Below are 20910 nucleotides of genomic sequence, written 5' to 3' on the forward strand. Positions count from 1 at the left end.
TACTGTCTGTTCTTTCAACAGGCTTACAGTCAAATGTGGAACACATGTCTCTTTAGAATACAAGCTGGTTCAGGGAAGATAAAGCCATGAAACAAGCAATGATTTCTGTGTCTGCCAGTTGTAACTAACTGGAAGTCATGGAGAACAACCCAAAACAGATGGAAGAGCAAGCATCTGATGGCTTTTGTTAAATCTTACAATGTTTCTGCTTTCTAATACACAGCAGGATGCAATGGAAGAGGTTTAATAAAAGCTGCATGTTGGAAACGACAATTTCCATTTTCCTCTCCATAGATGTGAAAAATAAATGCATGCATATTATTTATTACACTAAAATATTCCCTAGGAAAATATTAATATTCATTAGAAAGATTTGTTTTCTTGCTTACTTTTATGTTGCCACAGGCAAAGAGAAAATTGTATGCTCTCAGACTTGCCAAACTAAAATAATTTCTAATTATTACACTATTAAAAGTATAATGGATGCATATTAATTTAAACAAACTTGACCATCAGCTAGTAAACTTGAAATTTAGTAACTTTTAAATTACTACGGTATGTAAAAAAGACACTTTATGGTTTTCTTCTCTCTAACTTGATCTTTTGCTTGCTGCTGTCTGTTGGGGTACAACTACGTATTGCTTTTATGATCTCTTTTTAAAATGTTGGTTAGAACCTCCATAGGTAAAAGTGTCCAAGTGCTGGCTTTACTAAACTTATAGTTTTCTGGAAAAAAAAAACTGGAAAGCACTGAAAACTGAAAAGCAGGTGTGTCTCTGACTTTCAACCTCCTGATACCTAGATTTACTTTATTCAATTCACCGTTAACTTGAAGGTAGAAACCTTGGAAAACAAAGGCTGGTCACATGATCTATCTCCCTCCTGCTGAGTAGCTTCTGGGGAATACAACCTGCTCTCAGGAATTCTTCCTTTGTTATAACTGGGAAAAAAATTTTTGGTAAGTCTGATTACCAACCCAATATGTTTGAAAAGCAAAGGCTAAAAGATACACTTAAATACTGAGTTATTTGAGAAGATAATAGATAATAATGAAAGGCATGGGTGAAGGGAAAAATACCACTGAATGAAAAAAATGCCTGACAAGCTATACACTTCAGGTGCTCTGAACTGGCATAGAGAGAATTACAGAGGTACCATGGAGCATGGATGGATTGTAATAGACGGTGATACTCTTTTTCGTAAAGCTCTATAACCGAATGACATCACCAGTTGGCAATCAAATGCTTAAGGGGCATTTGCCACTCAATCCACAACAGAAATCAAACTTAAAATAAATTTTTTTTAAAATTAAAGTTATTATAAATATCAAATCACAGAAAAACTGATAAAAGTATTAACCTTAAAGTCAAGAATTATGTTCTTGGGATTGCAGAGTTGTTTCAGTGGGTAAAGGTGCTTGCAACCAGTCCTGAAATCTAAGTGTCTGATCCCTGGCCCTCACATGGTAGATGAGAACAAACTTTGGCACACTGTCCTGTCTGACCTTCACACAGCAACTGTGGTTTTGTGTGTCCATGCTCACACTCATCCATTCATACACCCCTATCCTCTACCCCATTCATGGATTCCTTATCTAGTGTTAAGTGCTAGGCCATTGTTTATATTCTGAGTTGCAGATTAACCATCGATGAAAACATTTTTGTTGTGGTTTCCACTGTCACTGCATTTCTTGACTTGTCTACCTAGGCAGAGAACTGTCTTTTCACATGTCTTCTGAGGCTTCAGATCCCAGGTCTCCTTGTGTATATGACAAAAGTCTTCCCACCTACTTCAACCACAATTACTTATTTGAAATTACATGCTCCTTAAAATGTGATATACTGCAGTTATTTCCACTCAGGGTTGTTACAGGAGCAAATTTAAACTGCATGCAATCCAATAAATGTGGCTATTAAAATAGAGATGCTACCTTCATGGCTGCATTAAAATTTTTTTTTTTTTTTGGTTTTTCGAGACAGGGTTTCCCTGTACTGCATTAAAATATTAATCAATTACAATTTTACAAAATACACATGAATGGATACGGTCTGATGCATGGTAAGTACTCTGAGGTAAAAGGAACATTTTGCACTTATTCTTATCAATGTTCTTTAGTAGTCCTCAGGAAAAACTCTCTATGGATGAAGAATAGTTACCAAGAAACGGCTATTGTTCTATTCTAATCTACCAACACTTTTTAATGTCACAGTTTTTGTACCTCACAGAATAAAAATGAAAAGAATATCTAAAAAAAGAAATATGCTCACACGACAGAAAAACAGACATGGTCATAAATAAGAGTGTTTTAAAAGATTTTGTTAAGATTAGTTAAAAATGCTATGCACTTCCCTCTGCAACCCCCCTCCTTGCTCTGCTAATCTTGCTCTTAAATCCATAAGAACAGTTTCACCACAACCCAAGTCACAGCAGTCACTGAAACATTCCTTAATCAATACTCCGAAACTTCCTCAGGCCCCTCACTGTACCATTGCTGCTGAAAATAAGATCAAGGTTTCCATTATGATCAGCACCGCTGTGCCTGAACTGATCCCATCAGTCCTCTGCTTTTAAGCGGGTCGTGGTGCCACATCAAATCCTGTTTATGGGTGCTAGGACATGAAGGGGAAGAGAGTCTAGGAGCAACATGGGGCTGGTGTCAAAGAGGAACAAGGAAGAAATGGAAAAGAAGTGGACTGATTCATTTTTAAGATGAGGCTGAAAAAATACTCACCCAAAATATTATAGCATCTTAACATAGAGTGCTGGTGGTTGAGCACTTCTTGTGCACATTCCTGCCCTCTGTGTCCCGATATAAGAAACTATTGATGAGTGGGTATGCTCCCTAAAGATATAAGTACAGATGACTGGTTTTCACATATAAAAGTTTAGGTTTGCGATTCCTTTAAGATTCCTTATAAAATTGTCTTTCAAGATAAATAATAGAATGATTGCTTCTTTCTTTGTAACCACAATCTGCAGCCTGCCAACAGAAAAGTTGGCTGAGAAAAAAATACTTCCTGCCTCCTGCTGTTCTGTTAATCTGTAACAAGTTTCTTAGAAGTAAATGTAAGAGGGTTGCTGGGGTGACTTTGTTTATAATCCTGTAAAGGAGATGAAAAACATGGTTTTACCTGTATTCATTATAATCAATCACTTGATAAATGGAATGTAACCACACTGTAATTCCTGAATTGTCTGAGAAAACTTTGCTGGGTTATATAAGCCATAGAAAAAGGTATACAGTAGAAGTAAGACAAGAAGAATAGAGAAAAAAGGAGAGCATTGAGAGAGTGTGAATGTCTTTCTCCCTAGCCCACTCAGATAGATAAATCTTAGGTCATGCCAATGCCATGGATTCATTTGTAGGCCTGTGCTTGCGGAGATTGGTCCCCTAGACAGCATTTTATTGGGTAGATAAATGTTAGGTCGTGCCGATGCCATTGTTTCATTTGGAGCCCTGTGCTTTGGGAGACTGGTTCCCCAGACAGCAATAATAGAGTTTATTTATTAAAGGAAAATTAAAGTATTATTGTGACAGTGTAGAATGCTGGCGATTTGTAATTCTATTAGTAACTTTGATGGTCCAGCTCTTCTTTGTGTCTCTACCACTGGCCAAAAGAATATCATCATTGGGACCTTGGGAGCTCAGTCTGGTGCTCCTATGTGGGGCTCTGTCATTTTCTCCATCCAATGCCAGGTGAAGGTTCTATGGTGATATGCAAGATATTCATGAGTATGGCAATAGGATCTGGACATTTCTGGCACCCTCTCCTCAGCTGCCCAAGGACCTAGCTGGGGGCATCTTCCTGGACACCTGGGAACCCCTCTAGAGTCAAGCCTCTGCCAACCCTAGAATGGCTCCCTTAAGTAAGATATATAATTCGTTGTTCCCATATCCACCCTTCCTATATCCCAACCATCCTATTCCCCCAAGCTCTTCCCATCCTCCACTTCACACTTTTCTCGCCCCATCCCCCCTCCCCCCATCCCACCCCACCCCTATGTTCCCATTTTTTGTCCGGCAATCTTGTCTACTTCCAGTATCCAGGAGGATAACTATATGTTTTTCTTTGGGTTCACCTTCTTATATAGCTTCTCTAGGATTTTTACAAAAGGAGGGAGATCATGAGCAAGGAAGTCAGGACCGTGAGGGACGCGTTCACCCACTGAGACGGCAGGACAGAACTAATGGGAGACCACCAAGTCCACTTGGAGTGGGACTGATGGAACATGCAACCAAATCGGACTCTCTGAGGGTGGCTGATGGTGGAGGCTGACCGAGGAGCCAAGGACAATGGCGATGGGCTTGGTCTCTACGACATGGACGGGCTCTGTGTGAGCCTTGTCAGTTCGGTAGCTCACCTTCCTGGACCTGGGGGGAGTTGGGAGGACCTTGGACTCAGCGTAGTGTAGAGAACCCTGATGGCTGTTTGGCCTCGAAAGGGAGGGAGTGGGGGTGTGGGTGGAGGGGAGGGGAGGGAAGGGGGAGGAGGAGGGGAGGAGATGACAATTTTTAATAAAAAATAAACTGGAAAAAAAAGAATATCATCATTAAGACTCAGTCTTTGTAATACACACACCATGATTAAAGTCCACATAACAATCTTACATCAACACAGATGCCTAGAAGAGATCTCAGCTTCTTGATCCACCAGATAATTTTTCAAGGAACATCCCAGAGGGCTTGTCAGCTGCATATGGGTTGGAAGAACTCACAGCTAACACACCTTTAGAAGCTGTATTTGAGTCAGGCTCCTGGCTCATCCACAGCACTCATGAGTGAAGGGGAAGCCTAGCCAAAAACCTTGTTTTGTAAGGCGTGTCCCCCTTTGGCTAAGGGCGTGTCTCCCTTAGGCTAATATTGACTTATAAAATCTTGCGGGCCTGTGGCCCGCCTGCTCTTTGTTTTCCTGCGCTCCTCACTGGAACCTTGGGTTTGTAAGTTCCCTTTCCTTTCCTTTATTAAAACTGAATTATATATATATATATATATATATATATATATATATATATATATTAAAGCTAGTCTGGTGAATCATAACTGCCGATCAACCATGCACCTTCATTTGGTGTCCAACTCGGGCATTTGGGAGCCTTTAGCTCCAGTTCCCGCACTGCGTGGCAGGGATTTGGCCTTGGGCCCTTGATTGCTTCAGTGCAGTTTCCCAGACTAGTCTGTCCCAGCCCTGCTTGTAAGGAGCAAAGGACGCTTGAGGGTGACTCAGTCTGAGCTCGCTAACCCCTCAGGCAGCACCAGTCCAGGCTGAGTTCGGCCTGGGCCCTGACCTGCCGGAGACTAGTGGTTACTGCCTGCATCCCAGCATTCGAGCTCTGCCAGTACTGCAGACTCGGTTTGGCCGAGCGGTTACTGCCCTCGCCACCTACTGGCAGGGAATGGTCATTACAGGTAAAATTTCTTTTGATTAAAAAAAAAAATGTCTGACTATATCACCGTTGAAAGCTTCTGCAGCCTATTTAATTATACTATGGTAGAAATATTGCAGGATACATATGATATTCCCATAACTTGGATGTTTATAGGGCTTGCAATTTTTCTCATATTTGGTTTCTCCCTTACATGGTTTGAAAATAGAAAAATGATAAAGTCCTTACAGAATGAAACCAGGATTCTTAGGACAGAGGTTGAATGCTTAAGAAAGGGCACAACTGTTTTGAGTGACAACTTTAAGTCAGTCGAGGTATTTGCAAAAACAATTCAGACTGACACCAAGGAAGGGAATAGGGCTTTGTCTGATATGACTCTGTCAAATGAGCAAAATTTAGAAAAACTACAGTCTGATATTAAGGAGAGATTCATTGCTGCGGAGGAGAGAACAGCTGATTTGGATCGTAAACTTCAGTCCCTGTCTGAAACATTATCAGAGAGAATTAAAACTGCTGAATGTGAAAATCGGACTTTGTCTAAAGGATATGACAGATTGGCTGACAGATTCTCAATACAAGAAGGCACAATTCATGCCATGAAAATTCTATACAAGGATGAGATACTAACTCTACTGGACAAACTTCATGTTTTGGAATCCTCCATGAAGGCCTTGGAACATAATTCTGGACAGGAGATCCAGGCCTTACAGAAGGCAATAGTAAGCAGATTAGAAAAGATTGAGGAAATTATAGACTGTGATGAAAAGGAGCAAACGGTAGAAAGGCAAAATTTAACTCCGTCAATGAGTAAAACTCTCCGGGATAATTTCCGTAAAGTTCTACCTGCCTTTCCAATAATAACATCAGAAAAGGTGACTGGTTCCAAAAACCCTAGGGTCATCAAGGAATATACATGGGAACCCGTCCGTATGAATGATCTCAAAGAAATTAAACAAGCCATTATGAATTTTGGGCTACATTCGTCCTTTGTTAGAGAGATGCTCAAAACTTGGTCTATAAGCAATAAGGCAACACCCCATGATTGGGTACAATTAGTATCAGCTGTTCTAGAGAGTGGGTCACAATTAAATTGGAAATGCACGTTCAGACAAGAGGCTAAACTTTTAGAACAGCAGGAAAGAGCAAAGGGAATTGAGATCTCCCTAGATCAAATTCTAGGTGAAGGACTTTTCTCCAATCCTCTAGAACAAGCTAATTATGATGAACACACCTTATCCATATGTACTACAGCAGCCTTAAAGGCTTGGGACAGGGTTCAAGACACAGGACAGAGACTGGAATCATATATCAGAGTTAAACAGGATCAGAGAGAACCCTTTAGTGATTTTTTTTTACAAAGGCTAACTAAAGCTGTACAAATAGGGATATCTGACCCAGAAGCAAGACGTATAATAATTGAGTCTTTGGCTTATGAGAATGCCAATGTGGAGTGTAAAAGGATCCTGGGGCCTTTAAAGATGAGATCAGCGCCCTTGGACGAATGGGTCTTGCATACGATGAATGTTGAATCATTTGACTATGGCACTGAAGCATGGGTAGAAGAAGCAATTTCTAATGCAAAAAGGAGGCATCAAGTTACCAAATGTTTTAATTGTGGCAAGATGGGACATATTAAAAGGTATTGCAGACAACGGATTTTCAGAAATAATAATAATAATAATAATAATAATAATAATAATAATAATAATAATAATAATTCCTCTTCTAAAAATAACAGACGTAGGAGGACTCAGCCTTCAGGTATAAGTAGGAGATGTGGAAAAGGCAGACACTGGACAAGTGAGTGCAGGTCAACAAGAGATAGACAAGGCAACCTGTTGCCACTGGGAAACGCAATGGGGGGCCTCTCGCAGGCCCCCATGGCGAATGTGGTTCAGTCATTTCCGGTTACTGCCGAGAACATGCCTCGTCAAGAAAATTAGAAAGCCCCATGCCTGCTGTTAAAAGCAAAAATGGCCTGAAAGATGAGTTACATGTATTTTGGCAGACTTTTATAAATGAACAAAGACCAAAGTTAAGAGTGTGTGTAAATGGCATTTTTATTACTGGCCTACTGGACACAGGTGTGGATGTAAGTATCATTACTCCAGAATCTTGGCATCCGTATTGGCCGCTTCAGGACGTAAATGTTCAGTTCCTGGGAATTGGAACCTTATCTCAAGTAAGGCAGAGCATGAGATGGGTTGAATGCATAGGGACAGAAGGACAAATAGGAAAATTAAGGCCATATGTAGCCAATATTGCAGTGAATTTATGGGGCCGTGACCTGTTGCAGCAATGGAATACCCAAATTAACATTCCTGCTGCTTCTAGAGCCTATATCACTGAGGAAAATATTAAAAGATATTACAGAAGGCGGAAACCGGCTGTTCGGGCTGTACAAGAACGCAAAGCAGTTGATGGCCCTTCAGAGATACGAACAGCACTGCCTTTAAAATGGTTGACTGAGAAACCAATATGGACAAAGCAATGGCCTTTAGCTGAGGAAAAGTTGCAGGCTTTAGAACAGCTGGCACAAGAGCAATTAGATGCTCGACATATAGAAGAATCTATCAGCCCTTGGAATTCTCCTGTATTTGTTGTTAAGAAAAAATCTGGTAAATGGAGAATGGTGACAGATCTCAGGGCTATCAATAAGGTTATTCAACCTATGGGCTCTCTGCAATCTGGAATTCCTCTTCCCTCTTTATGACCAAAAGGATGGCCTCTCATAGTTATTGATTTAAAGGATTGTTTCTTCACTATACCTTTACAAGAAAAAGACAGAGAAAAGTTTGCCTTCACAGTGCCTACTTATAATAACTCTCAACCTACAAGGAGATACCAGTGGACCGTCCTCCCACAGGGCATGTTGAACTCTCCCACCCTGTGCCAATACTTTGTAAATCAACCATTGCAAATAATACGCAAGCAATTTCCCAAGTCTATAATTTATCATTACATGGATGATATTCTGTTATCTGATTCAAACATGGATACTTTAGAAAGATTGAAGAAGTAAAAATACTTTTACCTAAATGGGGATTACAGATTGCTCCTGAAAAAATTCAGAGAGGAGATTCTGTTAATTATCTAGGTTATAAAATAGGTTTGCAAAAAATTAAGACACAAAAAGCACAAATTAGGAGAGATCGGTTACGGACTCTCAATGACTTTTTCTCAATGGTTGTTAGGAGACATTTCCAGCTTACGACCCACTGTTGGGATAACACCTGATATGATAATTCATTTAAATAAAACCTTGGATGGTGAAAAAGACTTAAACAGTCCCAGAGAATTAACAGCTGAAGCAGAAAAGGAGCTGAGAATGATTGAGGAGAAATTACAAGAGACACATGTGGACAGGGTGAATCCAGAGCTCAGTTGTATTCTCGTCATATTGCCTTCCAAAATTTCTCCTACAGGAATTTTAATGCAGAGAGATGATATTATCTTAGAATGGATCTTTTTACCACATAAACCAAGTAAGAAAATAAAACCTTATGTTGAAAAAGTCTCTGAATTAATTATAAAAGGCAAATTGAGACTTCGTCAACTAGCAGGCATAGACCCAGCAGAAATTATAGTGCCTTTCACTGCTGATGAACTAAGAAAGTTGTGGGAAGATAACGAACCATGGCAAAGAGCTTGCGCTAATTTTTTGGGAGAAATCAATAACAACTATCTGAAAAGCAAGAGGCTTAACTTTATAAAGAGAACTTCTTGGATTCTCCCTCGAATCATCCGTGATGCTCTGATAACTGGAGCACGTACATTTTATACTGATGCTAATAAATCAGGGAAAGCAGGTTACAAATCAGAAGATTTGAGTAAGGTGGAACAAAGTCCTTATGATTCTGTCCAGAAGGCAGAATTATATGCCATTCTTATGGTGGTAAAGGATTTTAAAGAACCTCTTAATATAGTTACTGATTCACAATATGCAGAAAGAGTTATCTTACATATTGAAACTGCTGAATTTATACCTGATGATACAGAACTAACCTCATTGTTTATCCAGGTACAAGACACGATCAGGAACAGGCTTTGCCCTATGTATATAACACACATCCGATCCCATACGGGTCTGCCAGGTCCTCTAGCCCAAGGTAATGCAGAAATTGATCAATTGTTGATTGGTAGTGTGCTGCAGGCCTCTGAATTTCATAAAAAACATCATGTCAATAGCAAAGGCTTGAAGAAAGAGTTTTCTATTACATGGCAACAAGCTAAGGAAATTGTAAAGAAATGCCCTACTTGCTCTTTTTATAACCAAACACCACTGCCTGCAGGGGCTAATCCAATGGGCACTCAAAGGAATGAAATCTGGCAGATGGATGTGTTTCACTTTGCAGAATTTGGCAAATTAAAATATGTACACCACACTATTGACACTTATTCAGGTTTTCAATGGGCAACTGCTTTTAGCTCAGAAAAAGCTGATTCAGTAATCACTCACTTATTAGAAGTTATGGCCATCATGGGTATACCTACACAAATAAAGACGGATAATGGTCCAGCTTATGTCTCTAGGAAAATGAAACAGTTTTTTGCTTATTACAATATTAAGCATGTTACAGGTATACCATATAATCCTACAGGTCAAGCAGTCATAGAAAGATCAAACAGAACTATAAAGGATATGTTAAACAAACAGAAAGGGGTGGAAAATACCCCTAGAAATAGGTTACATAGTGCTTTATTAACCTTGAATTTTCTCAATGCTAATGAGAAGGGGACAATGGCTGCAGAAAGACATTGGATAATGGAAAAGTCTGCTGAATTAAATCAACCAGTTTATTTCAAGGATGTGCTGACCTCGCAATGGAAGCCAGGAGATGTGCTGCGTTGGGGAAGGGGTTTTGCTCTTGTCTCCACAGGAGAGGAAAAATTGTGGATACTGTCAAAATTAATAAAGGTTCGGTTTGAAGAGAAGCCCCTTGGAAAAGAAAAATAATTCATTCACAAGGATGATGATCATACTGATGGTAAGAAAAGCATATAGGTTGGGGGCAGGATTCTTTTCTTATATCCACAGGAAACCACTCATCTTCAAAGAACTTAAGGGACCCTGGATATTTAAATACTGATGGATGGACACTAGTTACAACCTAATATGGATCAACACAGAACCCGAATAGGTTTAGTAAGTATAAAACATTTTTTACATATATATATATATATATATATATATATTCATTACTGTGATTTTATTTATATGTATATAGAGCTGGTTTTGGAGTTGGACTATGGCTTAGTCCCTCTTCAATTCCAAGCCTGTTGATAAGAGATGTCTCAGAGTTTCTGTCTCAGGTCAGGAGCCATGAAATGGGACAGAATAGTAATAGTAATAATAATAATAATGATGATGATGATGATGATACTTGATAAACTTTCTTTGCCTTTCCTCATATCTGTGTCTGTCTTTATTATACCTTCCATCGAATATATATGTCTGTATATGTCTTTGTAGATAATGTTTACCTTTCCTGTAACAAACAACAAATTTTCCTTCAGTAATCTTTGAAGTTTCCAGGATGAAGATGGGGCCCCACAACATCAATTTCACCTGGTTACTATGACGTCATGTTTTTAATAGCGCTAAAATTAGACCTGTTTTTTTGGTACCAACTACACAAGACAGTTTCAAATGTGTACAATTTTGACAGCACTCTGGCCGGACCTCATCAAAACACTCAGAGGCTAGTTACAATTTCCTCGACCAAATGTTATTCTGGGAATTTTACCATCATTTGCTTTCACGTGACCCCCTGAGAAGAACGTTGCCCCCATGTCAGCTGGAAGCAATCTTAGAGGACGACGCCCCCTCTCCCAACAGAGTTTGCTCTCTGGTTTAGGGACATCATTTAGTAGTTGGTATAGGGTTGAGGGGTTGGGGGAGGTATTATATGGACTCAGGGGTGTTTATGAAAAAAAAGGGGGGGATTACCTGGTTTGATGGGATGGTTGGTATTTGTGAATTATTGTTTTTAGAAAATTGAATTGTTGTTGATTCTTGTATATTGAACATTGTATGTGAGTATGCTTCTACCTCTATTGTATGAGAGTATGCTTCTACCTCTGTTTAAAACAATTGTTATATTGAGATATTTATCATATTGCAATGTACATTTCTACCTCTGATATTATTTGTGTAATGACATTGTTTACGTTTGGGGATATTGTCCTCATTTATTGCACAGTTGTTTATTCTCTTAGTCTCCAAGTTAGATAGGTATCGAGAATTATATATCAATGGTCATATATGTTTGTCATATTTATATTTAGGATATTCAGGTTTTTTAGATACATAGAAATTATATTTAGTATAGATAGTATAATCTTCGACCTCTTTGAGGAGCTGTAGAAAATGGCCTTTAATCTAACCTAGAGTTTTGTACTTATGAGACACAATCACTCCTGGCAACACCACTCTACTCCCGAGAAAATGTTGAGCACCAAAGGCACTCCACTGGGAGCTTGTCTTCTTCTTGGCAGAACTGGCCTTTGGGCAAAGAAAAGCCCATACCTCAACTACTGACAAAGATACAGAATATCCATAAGTGGATAAAACAGGATTGTCTTATCTTGCCAAGACAGGGTAGGATAGTTCTACAAAAAGTTCCTTGCCTTTGAAAAATGTTATGTCAGTTGTGTCAGGCCTTAGCCAAAGTTGGTTGCCTCAACATTGCAAAACGAAACTTTGGGTGACTGCCCAGGTAGATAGTTGTCTCTGTCATTTGTTGCACATTTTGGAAGTTTCTTGTTTGTACTTCCTGGTTGCTTAAGTGATATTACTTCCCTTCTCAGATCTTTGATGGGGTTGAAGATTAGATAATTGAAGTTACCCTCTACATTATTTAAACTCCTTGAAATAGAATGTTTAGTAAAACTTTTGTTATATGTTTCTTCTTAATATTATTTGTTGTCTGTAATTTTATATTTATTATTTGTTCCTATTGAATATAGTTGTATTTGGTTTGGTTCTGTCTTATTTAGACAAAAGGGGGAGATGAAGGGGAAGCCTAGCCAAAAACCTTGTTTTGTAAGGCGTGTCCCCCTTTGTCTAAAGGCGTGTCCCCCTTTGGCTAAGGGTGTGTCCTCCTTAGGCTAATATTGACTTATAAAATCTTGCCAGCCTGTGGCCTGCCTGCTCTTTGTTTTCCTGCGCTCCTCACTGGAACCTTGGATTTGTAAGTTCCATTTCTTTTCCTTTATTAAAACTGAATTATATATATATTAAAGCTAGTCTGGTGAATCATAACTGCCGATCAACCACGCACCTTCACATGAGAGAGATGAACAGGTTGTGTCTGGGGTTCACCACAGGACATCACTACCACTTGGCATCCAGATGCATCTGTCTGTACCAGCTCCTCTTTCTTCTTGCCTGTTCCATGTGCTATATCTTCATGGATTCTCTGCTGTTTACTTAGTCCCCAATATGGTTGTGTTGAGAAGTGTCAGAGCCCTTAGGAGCTAGAACTTAGTGAGAGGCACTGGGTCTTTGGGGGCAGATCCATAGAATAGGTTAATGCTGGTCTCACTGATAGGACTTGGCTCTCAGAGGCTGGATTATTATTAACCAGAGCCAATTCACATGGTTTACTTCTTCTGCATGAACAGGTTTTCCTGTCCTCTACTCTATTGTGATACACAAGAAGATTTCTCACTAGAGGCTGGAAGAAGAGACTGTTTGATCTTAGACTGTTCCTCTGCACAATTTTGATTAGGAAAAGCCTTTAATTTATAAAGAACTTAGCCTCTGGAATTTTGTGGTAGCAACAGAAAAGAGATAAAGACATGAGGAGACTTTCTCTTGCCTGCTTAGTTGAATCACTTCAGTTCTTACCATCCTTGGGTCACACCGCGCCAGTTCATCCCCCTGACCTGAAGATTCAGTGCCTGCCTCTCCCCTGTCACACCATGACTTCATCCACCTGGCTCTACTTTTTCTCTAGTACCAGCTGCTCCTCAGGAATGGTTTCTTTTCCATACCTGTCATCATCCTAGAAAGTCTTTGTGATTTGTTCAAGTCCTGTCTCTTATGTAAGTCTGTCTGAACTTTCAAACAATCTTAAAATTCTTATTGACATGGGATTCCCCTCTGTATGCTGTGAATACCATTGGTTAATAAGAAACTGTCTTGAGCCCATTATAGGATAGAGCAGAGCTAGGCAAGGAAATCTAAACTGAACGTTGGGATGAAAAAGGCAGAGTTAGGGAGAAGCCATGAAGACTCTGGAGACAGACACTGGGAACTTTAGCCAGTAAGCCACAACCTCGTGAACATACACAGATTACTAGAAATGGATTAAAGTAAGATGGAAGAGTTAGCCAATAAGAAATTAGAGCTAATGGGCCAAGCAGTGATTTAGTTAATACAGTTTCTCTGTGATTATTTCAGGGCTGAGCAGCCAGGAACCAACAAGCAGTTCCTCCTACATCTTATTGTTTTACTTGTATCCAATATCACCCAAGTGAGCAGATAACTTGCCTAATTAAATTTTGTGAGTTTATTCTACATCTACTCTTATCTCCTGACAGTCAAGGAAGTCAACTACGCTTCCAGACATTGCCACATACATTGGATCGTGGATTTGAACAGTTCTTTAAGGAGTTCTGAAGAGGGTAGGAATTCCCTTCTCAGAGGACATTGCCAACCCCTGGGAACCTTGTTTGCAGATGACATGATGACTGTCCCTACAGGGAAAAGATGCAGCATGTCGTGCTACCATGAGAGGATGTCACCAACCCTCACTGTGAGTCTCTGGGCAGTTAAGGATGCTGGGGGAAGTGCCACTTTCTTCAGTGATATAGCTGTTCATAAGTTGCTCAACTTCCAGTCAATTGCCCCCACATCCATACTCACTCAGGCAACCATAGTTACCTCCTGGTAGGAGGGGCCTTCAGACACAGAGAAGTGGAGAGGAAAATGAGAAACAAATGAATTAGATTTTAAAGGAATGAAAATTAATCCCAGCACTCAGAAGGCAGAGGTAGGTGGATCTTGATGAGTTTGAGTCTCTCTACAGAGTTAGTTCCAATACAGCCAGGACTGTTTCACAGAGAAACCCTGTCTCAAAAAAAGAGAAAGAAAGAAAAAGAAAATAACAGCAGCAAAGCAAACCAACCAAATAAAATAGCAATCAAAACATAAAATATAAATATGATGTTAACTTGAGCTTTCCAACATGTGGGAAGCACATTTTTAAAATACTTGTGGCCAAGTATATCAGACATCTTTAAATCCAGCATGTGAGATATTAACTCAGAAGGATCGTTAGCCTGAGAAAAGACGATGATATTGTCTCAAAAAAAATAAAAGACAAATGAATATACCATTGGTCCAGGTGGGTGATATAATAAAAACCAAGGGGTAGCAGGAGTTGGGATTGCTGTCACTAAATCAGCTCTCTAAACAGGAAGTGGAGGCAAAGGTGCTAAGTGATTATTAATAAATAAGCGGTAATTGAACATGAAATCTCAATTGTGAAGACTGGTAAAGATGCTGCCAGGGTTGGTTTCTTTGATGGTCCTTGTGTTTATAACAGATAAGCACTCCCTACCTATCCCACTTCCTGACCTGCCTCTCATCTTCTTTCTTTTTGAATACAGCAGGCTAATATCTTATGTTGGCAGAGGCAAAACTTATATGTGGATGCCTGTGACATTTTTCTTTCTCTTTTGAAACAAAGAAACATCAAATAGGAAAACTGTAAGCCCTTGGTGCATGCCATGACACCACAAAACCTTTCACACTCCAAGCACAGTGTCTCACACTGTCCAGCAGCGAGGACACGCCTGTCAACCTGAGTACCATCCACCACCAACCTGCACCTCACCTTTCATTCAGTGACCTTCCCACCTGAACCTACTGCCTGGAAGGAGTTCCTTCTTCACCACAAATGAGTGATCTTCAGGAGCAAACATGGGGCTAATCCCATACAGCACAGGCCTTGTGCAATTCTTACCTGAATAAAAGAGTTGAGGAGGCCTCCTCTGTCCATCTGAAGGAGGTTCCCCAAGAGGGGCAGGGGACGGGGTCCTGGTGGAAGGTGACCACGAGCCTTTGGGTGGCCCCTGACCAGGAGCAGTAAGAAGCCCACAAGGAGAGCGAGGAGGAGCAAGACACTGGGCTCCATGGTCCTGGTCTAAGCACCTTCCACTTCACTGCACACTCCAGCGGGACTTTTATGCTGAACCTGGCCCTCCCCCCAGTTATGCAACTTCAGCTGTTCCCGCCTCCTGTCTCCTCACTGTCCAGGAATGTGAGCACCGATACTTCCTGTTTGGACTGTTGGTGACTTGCTCATTCCCTATCTTCTTACCTCCACCCTCGATGTTGGCAAGAACACCGTGCTTGAGATACACAGAACAAAGGGCATAGGAAGTAATGTGTCTCAATTTCTGGGGGTGAGTATATATATGCAAGCTCAGTTCTGTCTGTTTATTTCCCCAGACATGGACCTGTGCATGTTTACTGTGTGCTTTATATATAAAAAGTCATTTCTAACATGAAAATGCAGTTCTATGTTTCTGTGTTAGGGTCTAGATTGCTTCCTGACCTACTCTTGCATATCTGGGAGTGTGTTTGCATGGATAATCTTAAATTGTGGAGGCCTATCTGTATGTTCTTAGATTCATATGTAAATGTATTCATGTTTAAGTAAGAGAAGAGTATTGCATGATCCTGTGTGTGTGTCTGTGTGTCTGCACAGTCCCTGGCCCAAGTCTCCAAGGAGCTTCAGATGAGATTTCTTGATTGTCCCCATGGTATCTCTGGTCAGTGATGGCCAAAACTGAGAGAAATAGAAGGAGAAGCAAGAGATGCAGGAGTGGGGAGACTTGGGAGCCAGGAGGAGAGAGCCTGAAACCTGGCAAAGGAGCCTCTGGAAACTCTGGGTATTTCTGATGGGTAACTTTAATGTCAACTTGATACAACGTCAGGCCATTTGAGAAGAAGGAACTTCAGTGGAGAAAATGAGCCCATAAAATCACACTGTGGCCAATCAAGTAAGGCATTTTTTTGTTTTTTGTTTGGGAAATGGAGACTGCTATCATTTTTCTGCCCACACAGACTGGAATAATCAATCACACAGAAACTATAGTAACTACAGCACTGTTTGGCCAATAACTTATACAGATTCTTAGCTAGATCTTACATCTTAAATTAACCCATCTTTATTAATCTGTGTATTACCATGATGCTGTGTCCTACCGGTATGGTTCTGGCATCTTTCTCCTTTGGCAGCTACATGGCATCTCCCTGACTCTGCCTTCTTTCTTCCTTCATTCAGTTCATTTTCTTGACCTAGCTCTATTCTTCCATGCCATAGGCCAAAACAGCTTCTTTATTAATAAAACATATTCACATTATACAGAGGAGAATCCCACATCATTACCTTTTCCTGTCTAAATACAAAGGAACGTTTTTAACTTTAACGTAATAAAATTACATATAACAAAACATGTATCAAGAAAGAATTACACCTACAATGTTTAGTCTATTTGTTACTGCTAAGGTTCATATTTAATTTATCTTTTATCATAACTAAGAAAAACTATAACTATCTGCATTCAACTCCATCAAAGTTCCCAGAAAGATATAATATTGTCTAAGTAATCATAAAATGCATTATAAGCAATTTATAAAATCCTATAATTGACAGGGACTTCTTGCTGCCTGGACAGTCATCCAAAGTTCTTATGCAATGTTTGTGTATCCATCTTTAGCCTATAGGCCCATGATATCTGGTAGACTTTTCCATAAAGCAGAAAATTTGAAAGACTATATTGCCTGTATTGGCAGTTTGTCAGTCACTTTATTCTGTGTCCTGACAACTGTCTGGAAGACTCTTTCATGAAGCAGAAACCCTGAAGGCTTGTCTCACCTTCTTTAGGCAAGTTCAGTAGTCATTTTTCTGTGGGTCCTGCGTATCTAGTTCATACAGTATACCATCAAGCAATTCAGGCAAGAGCAGTTTCTTTACCAAATGGCTAGCCTTGTCATATTGAAGGCAAATTCCATAGAAAGATTCTTCAGTGACTAATAACCTCCCTGAAGTAGTTGGTGCTGAGAGAAGCAGAAACGTCTTACTGTTGAGAAAAATCTAAGTTCTTAAGATCTTTTGAGTGCGAAATTCTGTCAGTCTTTGAAGTGTTGAAGATTATCTATCTAACTGACATGTATATTGTATATCTAGAAAACGTAACTAACATGACTATAGGTTTGATTATTATAAATGACTATCTATTAATATGTAATTTTAAATTATACACTTAATTTTAAATGAGCTGCACAAACACAATACCTTAAATAAGAGCAGAAATAAATATACACAGTCTAACGTAATCAGTCCTAAATTTGTATCAATAGTTCAGGATCCATACTAATGCCAAGTATATATCTCTATATCATATTGCCCTTTTTAAAAAAAAGAAATTGACTGTGCCCATGAACTATTTATACCCAACCCCTTTTAAATAAAAAACAGGCATTTATAAACAATCATTTTGAAAATCTGGGTGCTGCTTGCTCCAAACTGCTTCCCGCTGTTTGTTGGCCTAAGTAGTTTAAGGGTTCTTGGAGACCTTTCAGGGAACCTTGTTACATTAATCTGTGTGTTGCCACGTGACTATGGCTTACTGGCAATGTTCTGTCATGTCTGTTTCTGGCATCAGCTACATGACTTCTCTTGACTGCACCTTCTTTCTCCCAGCATTCAGTTTATTTTTCCCTGCCTACTTCTATTCTGACCTGCGCAGGCCCAAGACAGTCCTTTATTAACCAATGATATTTACAACATACAGAAGGGTGTCCCACATCAAATTTGAATGCTGGTCTCTTTGTTTGTTTGTCTTAGACAAGGTCTCCCTCTGTATCCCAGGCTGATGTTCTAATCCACCGTGTGGCCTAAGAAAGAGGTTCTTAACACATATGTACTTCTAATAGTAGGTCAAGGCAATATATCTTCCCCCAAAATGTGAAGATTATGACAGCTACTGTATGAAATGCACTTCATGGCTCCCACTGGGAATCCTGCATTAGAATAATGATGCAAGTTCAGAACCAGATCACCCTGCTTGGCAGGACAAGGTTCCCAGGGTTATTAAAGTCTATTGTGGCACCTTGCCAAGGTCAGAAAAGTACAGATATAATGCCTGAAATCACTATGGTTTCCTGACCTTTCTCCTTCCTGAATCGCTGAAGTATAACTCTTCTGCCAACATCAGACAGCCTTCGGCTGAACTTCACAAGAAGGATGCTGCTTCCCTTCTCTCACCCCATCTCTCTCTCCAGTAAAGAGAAGTGAAGTCTTATTAAGAAAGGGAGGTCTAAGGAGGGGCATGGCCACCCTTGCTTCTCATCTCTGCATTAGGAAAGCTGAGATTCAGCATCAACCATTGCCTAAGTAACTTAGCAAGACCCTATGTCCAAATAAATTCTTAAAAGATTGGGTGATGCACCATAGCGGTAGAGCAGTTGCCTGGTGCCTTAATTATTTTTCTATTGTTATGAAGAGGCACCATCCTAATGCACAAGCATGAGGCAGAGAGAAGGAGAGCTAACTGAGAATGAGTGGACTTTTGAGATCTCAAAGCTCACCTCCACAACATACTTCCTATAAAGGCCACACCTCCTAATCCTTCCCAAACAAACTAAAGACCAAGCATTCAAACATATGAGGAAATTTGATCATTCTCATTCAAACGATAATATCTGGATTCTGGAAATCAACAGTGAGGGGTTGGGAACTTAGTGGTCTGACACTAGTCTGGAATAAATGAGACCACAAGTTTAATCCTCATTACAGAGGGAGAAGCAGGGTAGTAGAGGAGTAAAGTATGATTTGTATGAAAATGTCACAATGAAATCCATTATTTTATACAACACAAAAGTTAGGGAAAGTTGAAGAGGAGCTGGGTCAATAGTTTAGTCTGAAATTTACATTCCTCACAGGCACAAGGACCTAGGTTGATATATATATATATATATATATAGCCTCAAGATTTGGATGTGGAGTAGGTAAAGACAGATCTCATTGACTAGACTTATTTTAATTAATTGATTAAAGTATTAATTAAACAGAGAACAAGTGAGTAAGATACTAACATCACTGTCTGACCTTTGCACATAGGCACTAGCACATCCCCCACACACAAACACAAACACACACACACACACATAAACATACACAATGTTTTTTAAAGAGGAAAATAATTAAAGCCTTTTGTAAATGTTTAATAGTGTACACAGACTGGTCACAAACGAAATGGTGATGTAAGTCATGTGTATGTATCTTTGGTTTGGGGTTTCCTGTTCGTAAGTCTAGGGACTGAAGACCCACAGCAGAAATTCAGAACAACGAAACATTTGATGTTCATGGTGGCAACTTTAGGGAAACAAATCTAGCACTAACTAAGCACATAAAAGTGTATGAGCCAGTGGCAGGGCACATGCCTTTAATCCCAGTATGCAGAAGGCAGGGCCAGGTAGATCTCAGTGAATTCCAGGCAATTTAAGTTGCAAAGTGAGTTCCAATCAGGGCTACATAGTGAGACCATGTCTCAAAACCAGTGAAAGAATAAATTTGTGCAATTCTCATACTGTGGATTAGCATCATCGATGACACATCTAGAAAGTCACTAGATAGTCCTCAGGCTGTGGCTGCTAGCTTCCAAATTATCTCTGAATGCCTTGAAGCCAGAGGTATCAACACAGCAAAACCCTGAAGAAAATAAAGAGACTACAACCAACAGTACAGTCCTGCACCTGAGGCTCAGATATCATTGTGGAAGAGAAGGGGAAACAGGACAGGACTTTCAGCTGCTCTGGATTACTATTTGACAACCCAGAGTGAGGCAACCCAACCTGTCAAGTGAGGCAGCTGGGAAAGAAAGGCAAATGGCACCCAGAACTGCCATGGCGAACGAAGTGGAGGAGCAGATGGTGGCAGGCAATGTATCTATAATCTAACATTTTAGTTTGTATCATGATTGCAGACACTGTTAGGTATAAGTCGAAAAGCAAATAATTAGTCCCTTATGTTCTTTCCTTTGCATTCCTCTTACCCTGTCTTACTTTGGCTTAAGTAGTTTTCATTATTCTATTTTGTAACCTAGTCTACTAATCATAGTCCTTGTTCTGTTGGCATTGTTACTCCTTTAAGGTACAAAGTATAAATTTCCACCTTAACAGATGTCTTTATGGCTCTATTTGGCTTATTAGCTGCTTGTTCTTTTCATTATTGCTTTGGGGATCATAGTATACACATTTAACTTATCACAACCGGCACTCTAGTGATGTTCTATGACCCCACGTGACACATGAGAACCCTACTGTAGAAGAGAACATCCTGGATTCTCAGGCTATTCAGTTCATACATTTTACTTCCATACATATTATAAACTTCACGCAGAGACAGGGCCGAGGAGATGGCTCAGAAGTGAAGAGCACTTGCTGATCTCCCAAAGGACCTACATTTGATCCTCAGCACCTACTTCCTGTCTCACAACTGCTTC

At 39.9% G+C, this 20910-nt stretch overlaps 1 protein-coding gene across 1 annotated transcript in view; it reads right to left on the minus strand.

Annotated features, from left to right (window-relative positions):
* Nucleotides 1-15588, minus strand: part of LOC119820530 (cytochrome P450 2B1-like) — a 40961-nt gene extending 25373 nt beyond the window's left edge. The window contains exon 1 of the mRNA XM_038338962.2: nucleotides 15360-15588. Coding sequence (XP_038194890.1) covers nucleotides 15360-15530 — 171 coding nt within the window. The 5' untranslated portion in view covers nucleotides 15531-15588. The remainder of the gene's footprint in view (nucleotides 1-15359) is intronic.
* Between the last annotated feature and the right edge of the window lie 5322 nt (nucleotides 15589-20910).

The sequence above is a fragment of the Arvicola amphibius genome, chromosome 8 (assembly GCF_903992535.2).
Source record: "Arvicola amphibius chromosome 8, mArvAmp1.2, whole genome shotgun sequence".
Lineage (NCBI taxonomy): Eukaryota > Metazoa > Chordata > Mammalia > Rodentia > Cricetidae > Arvicola > Arvicola amphibius.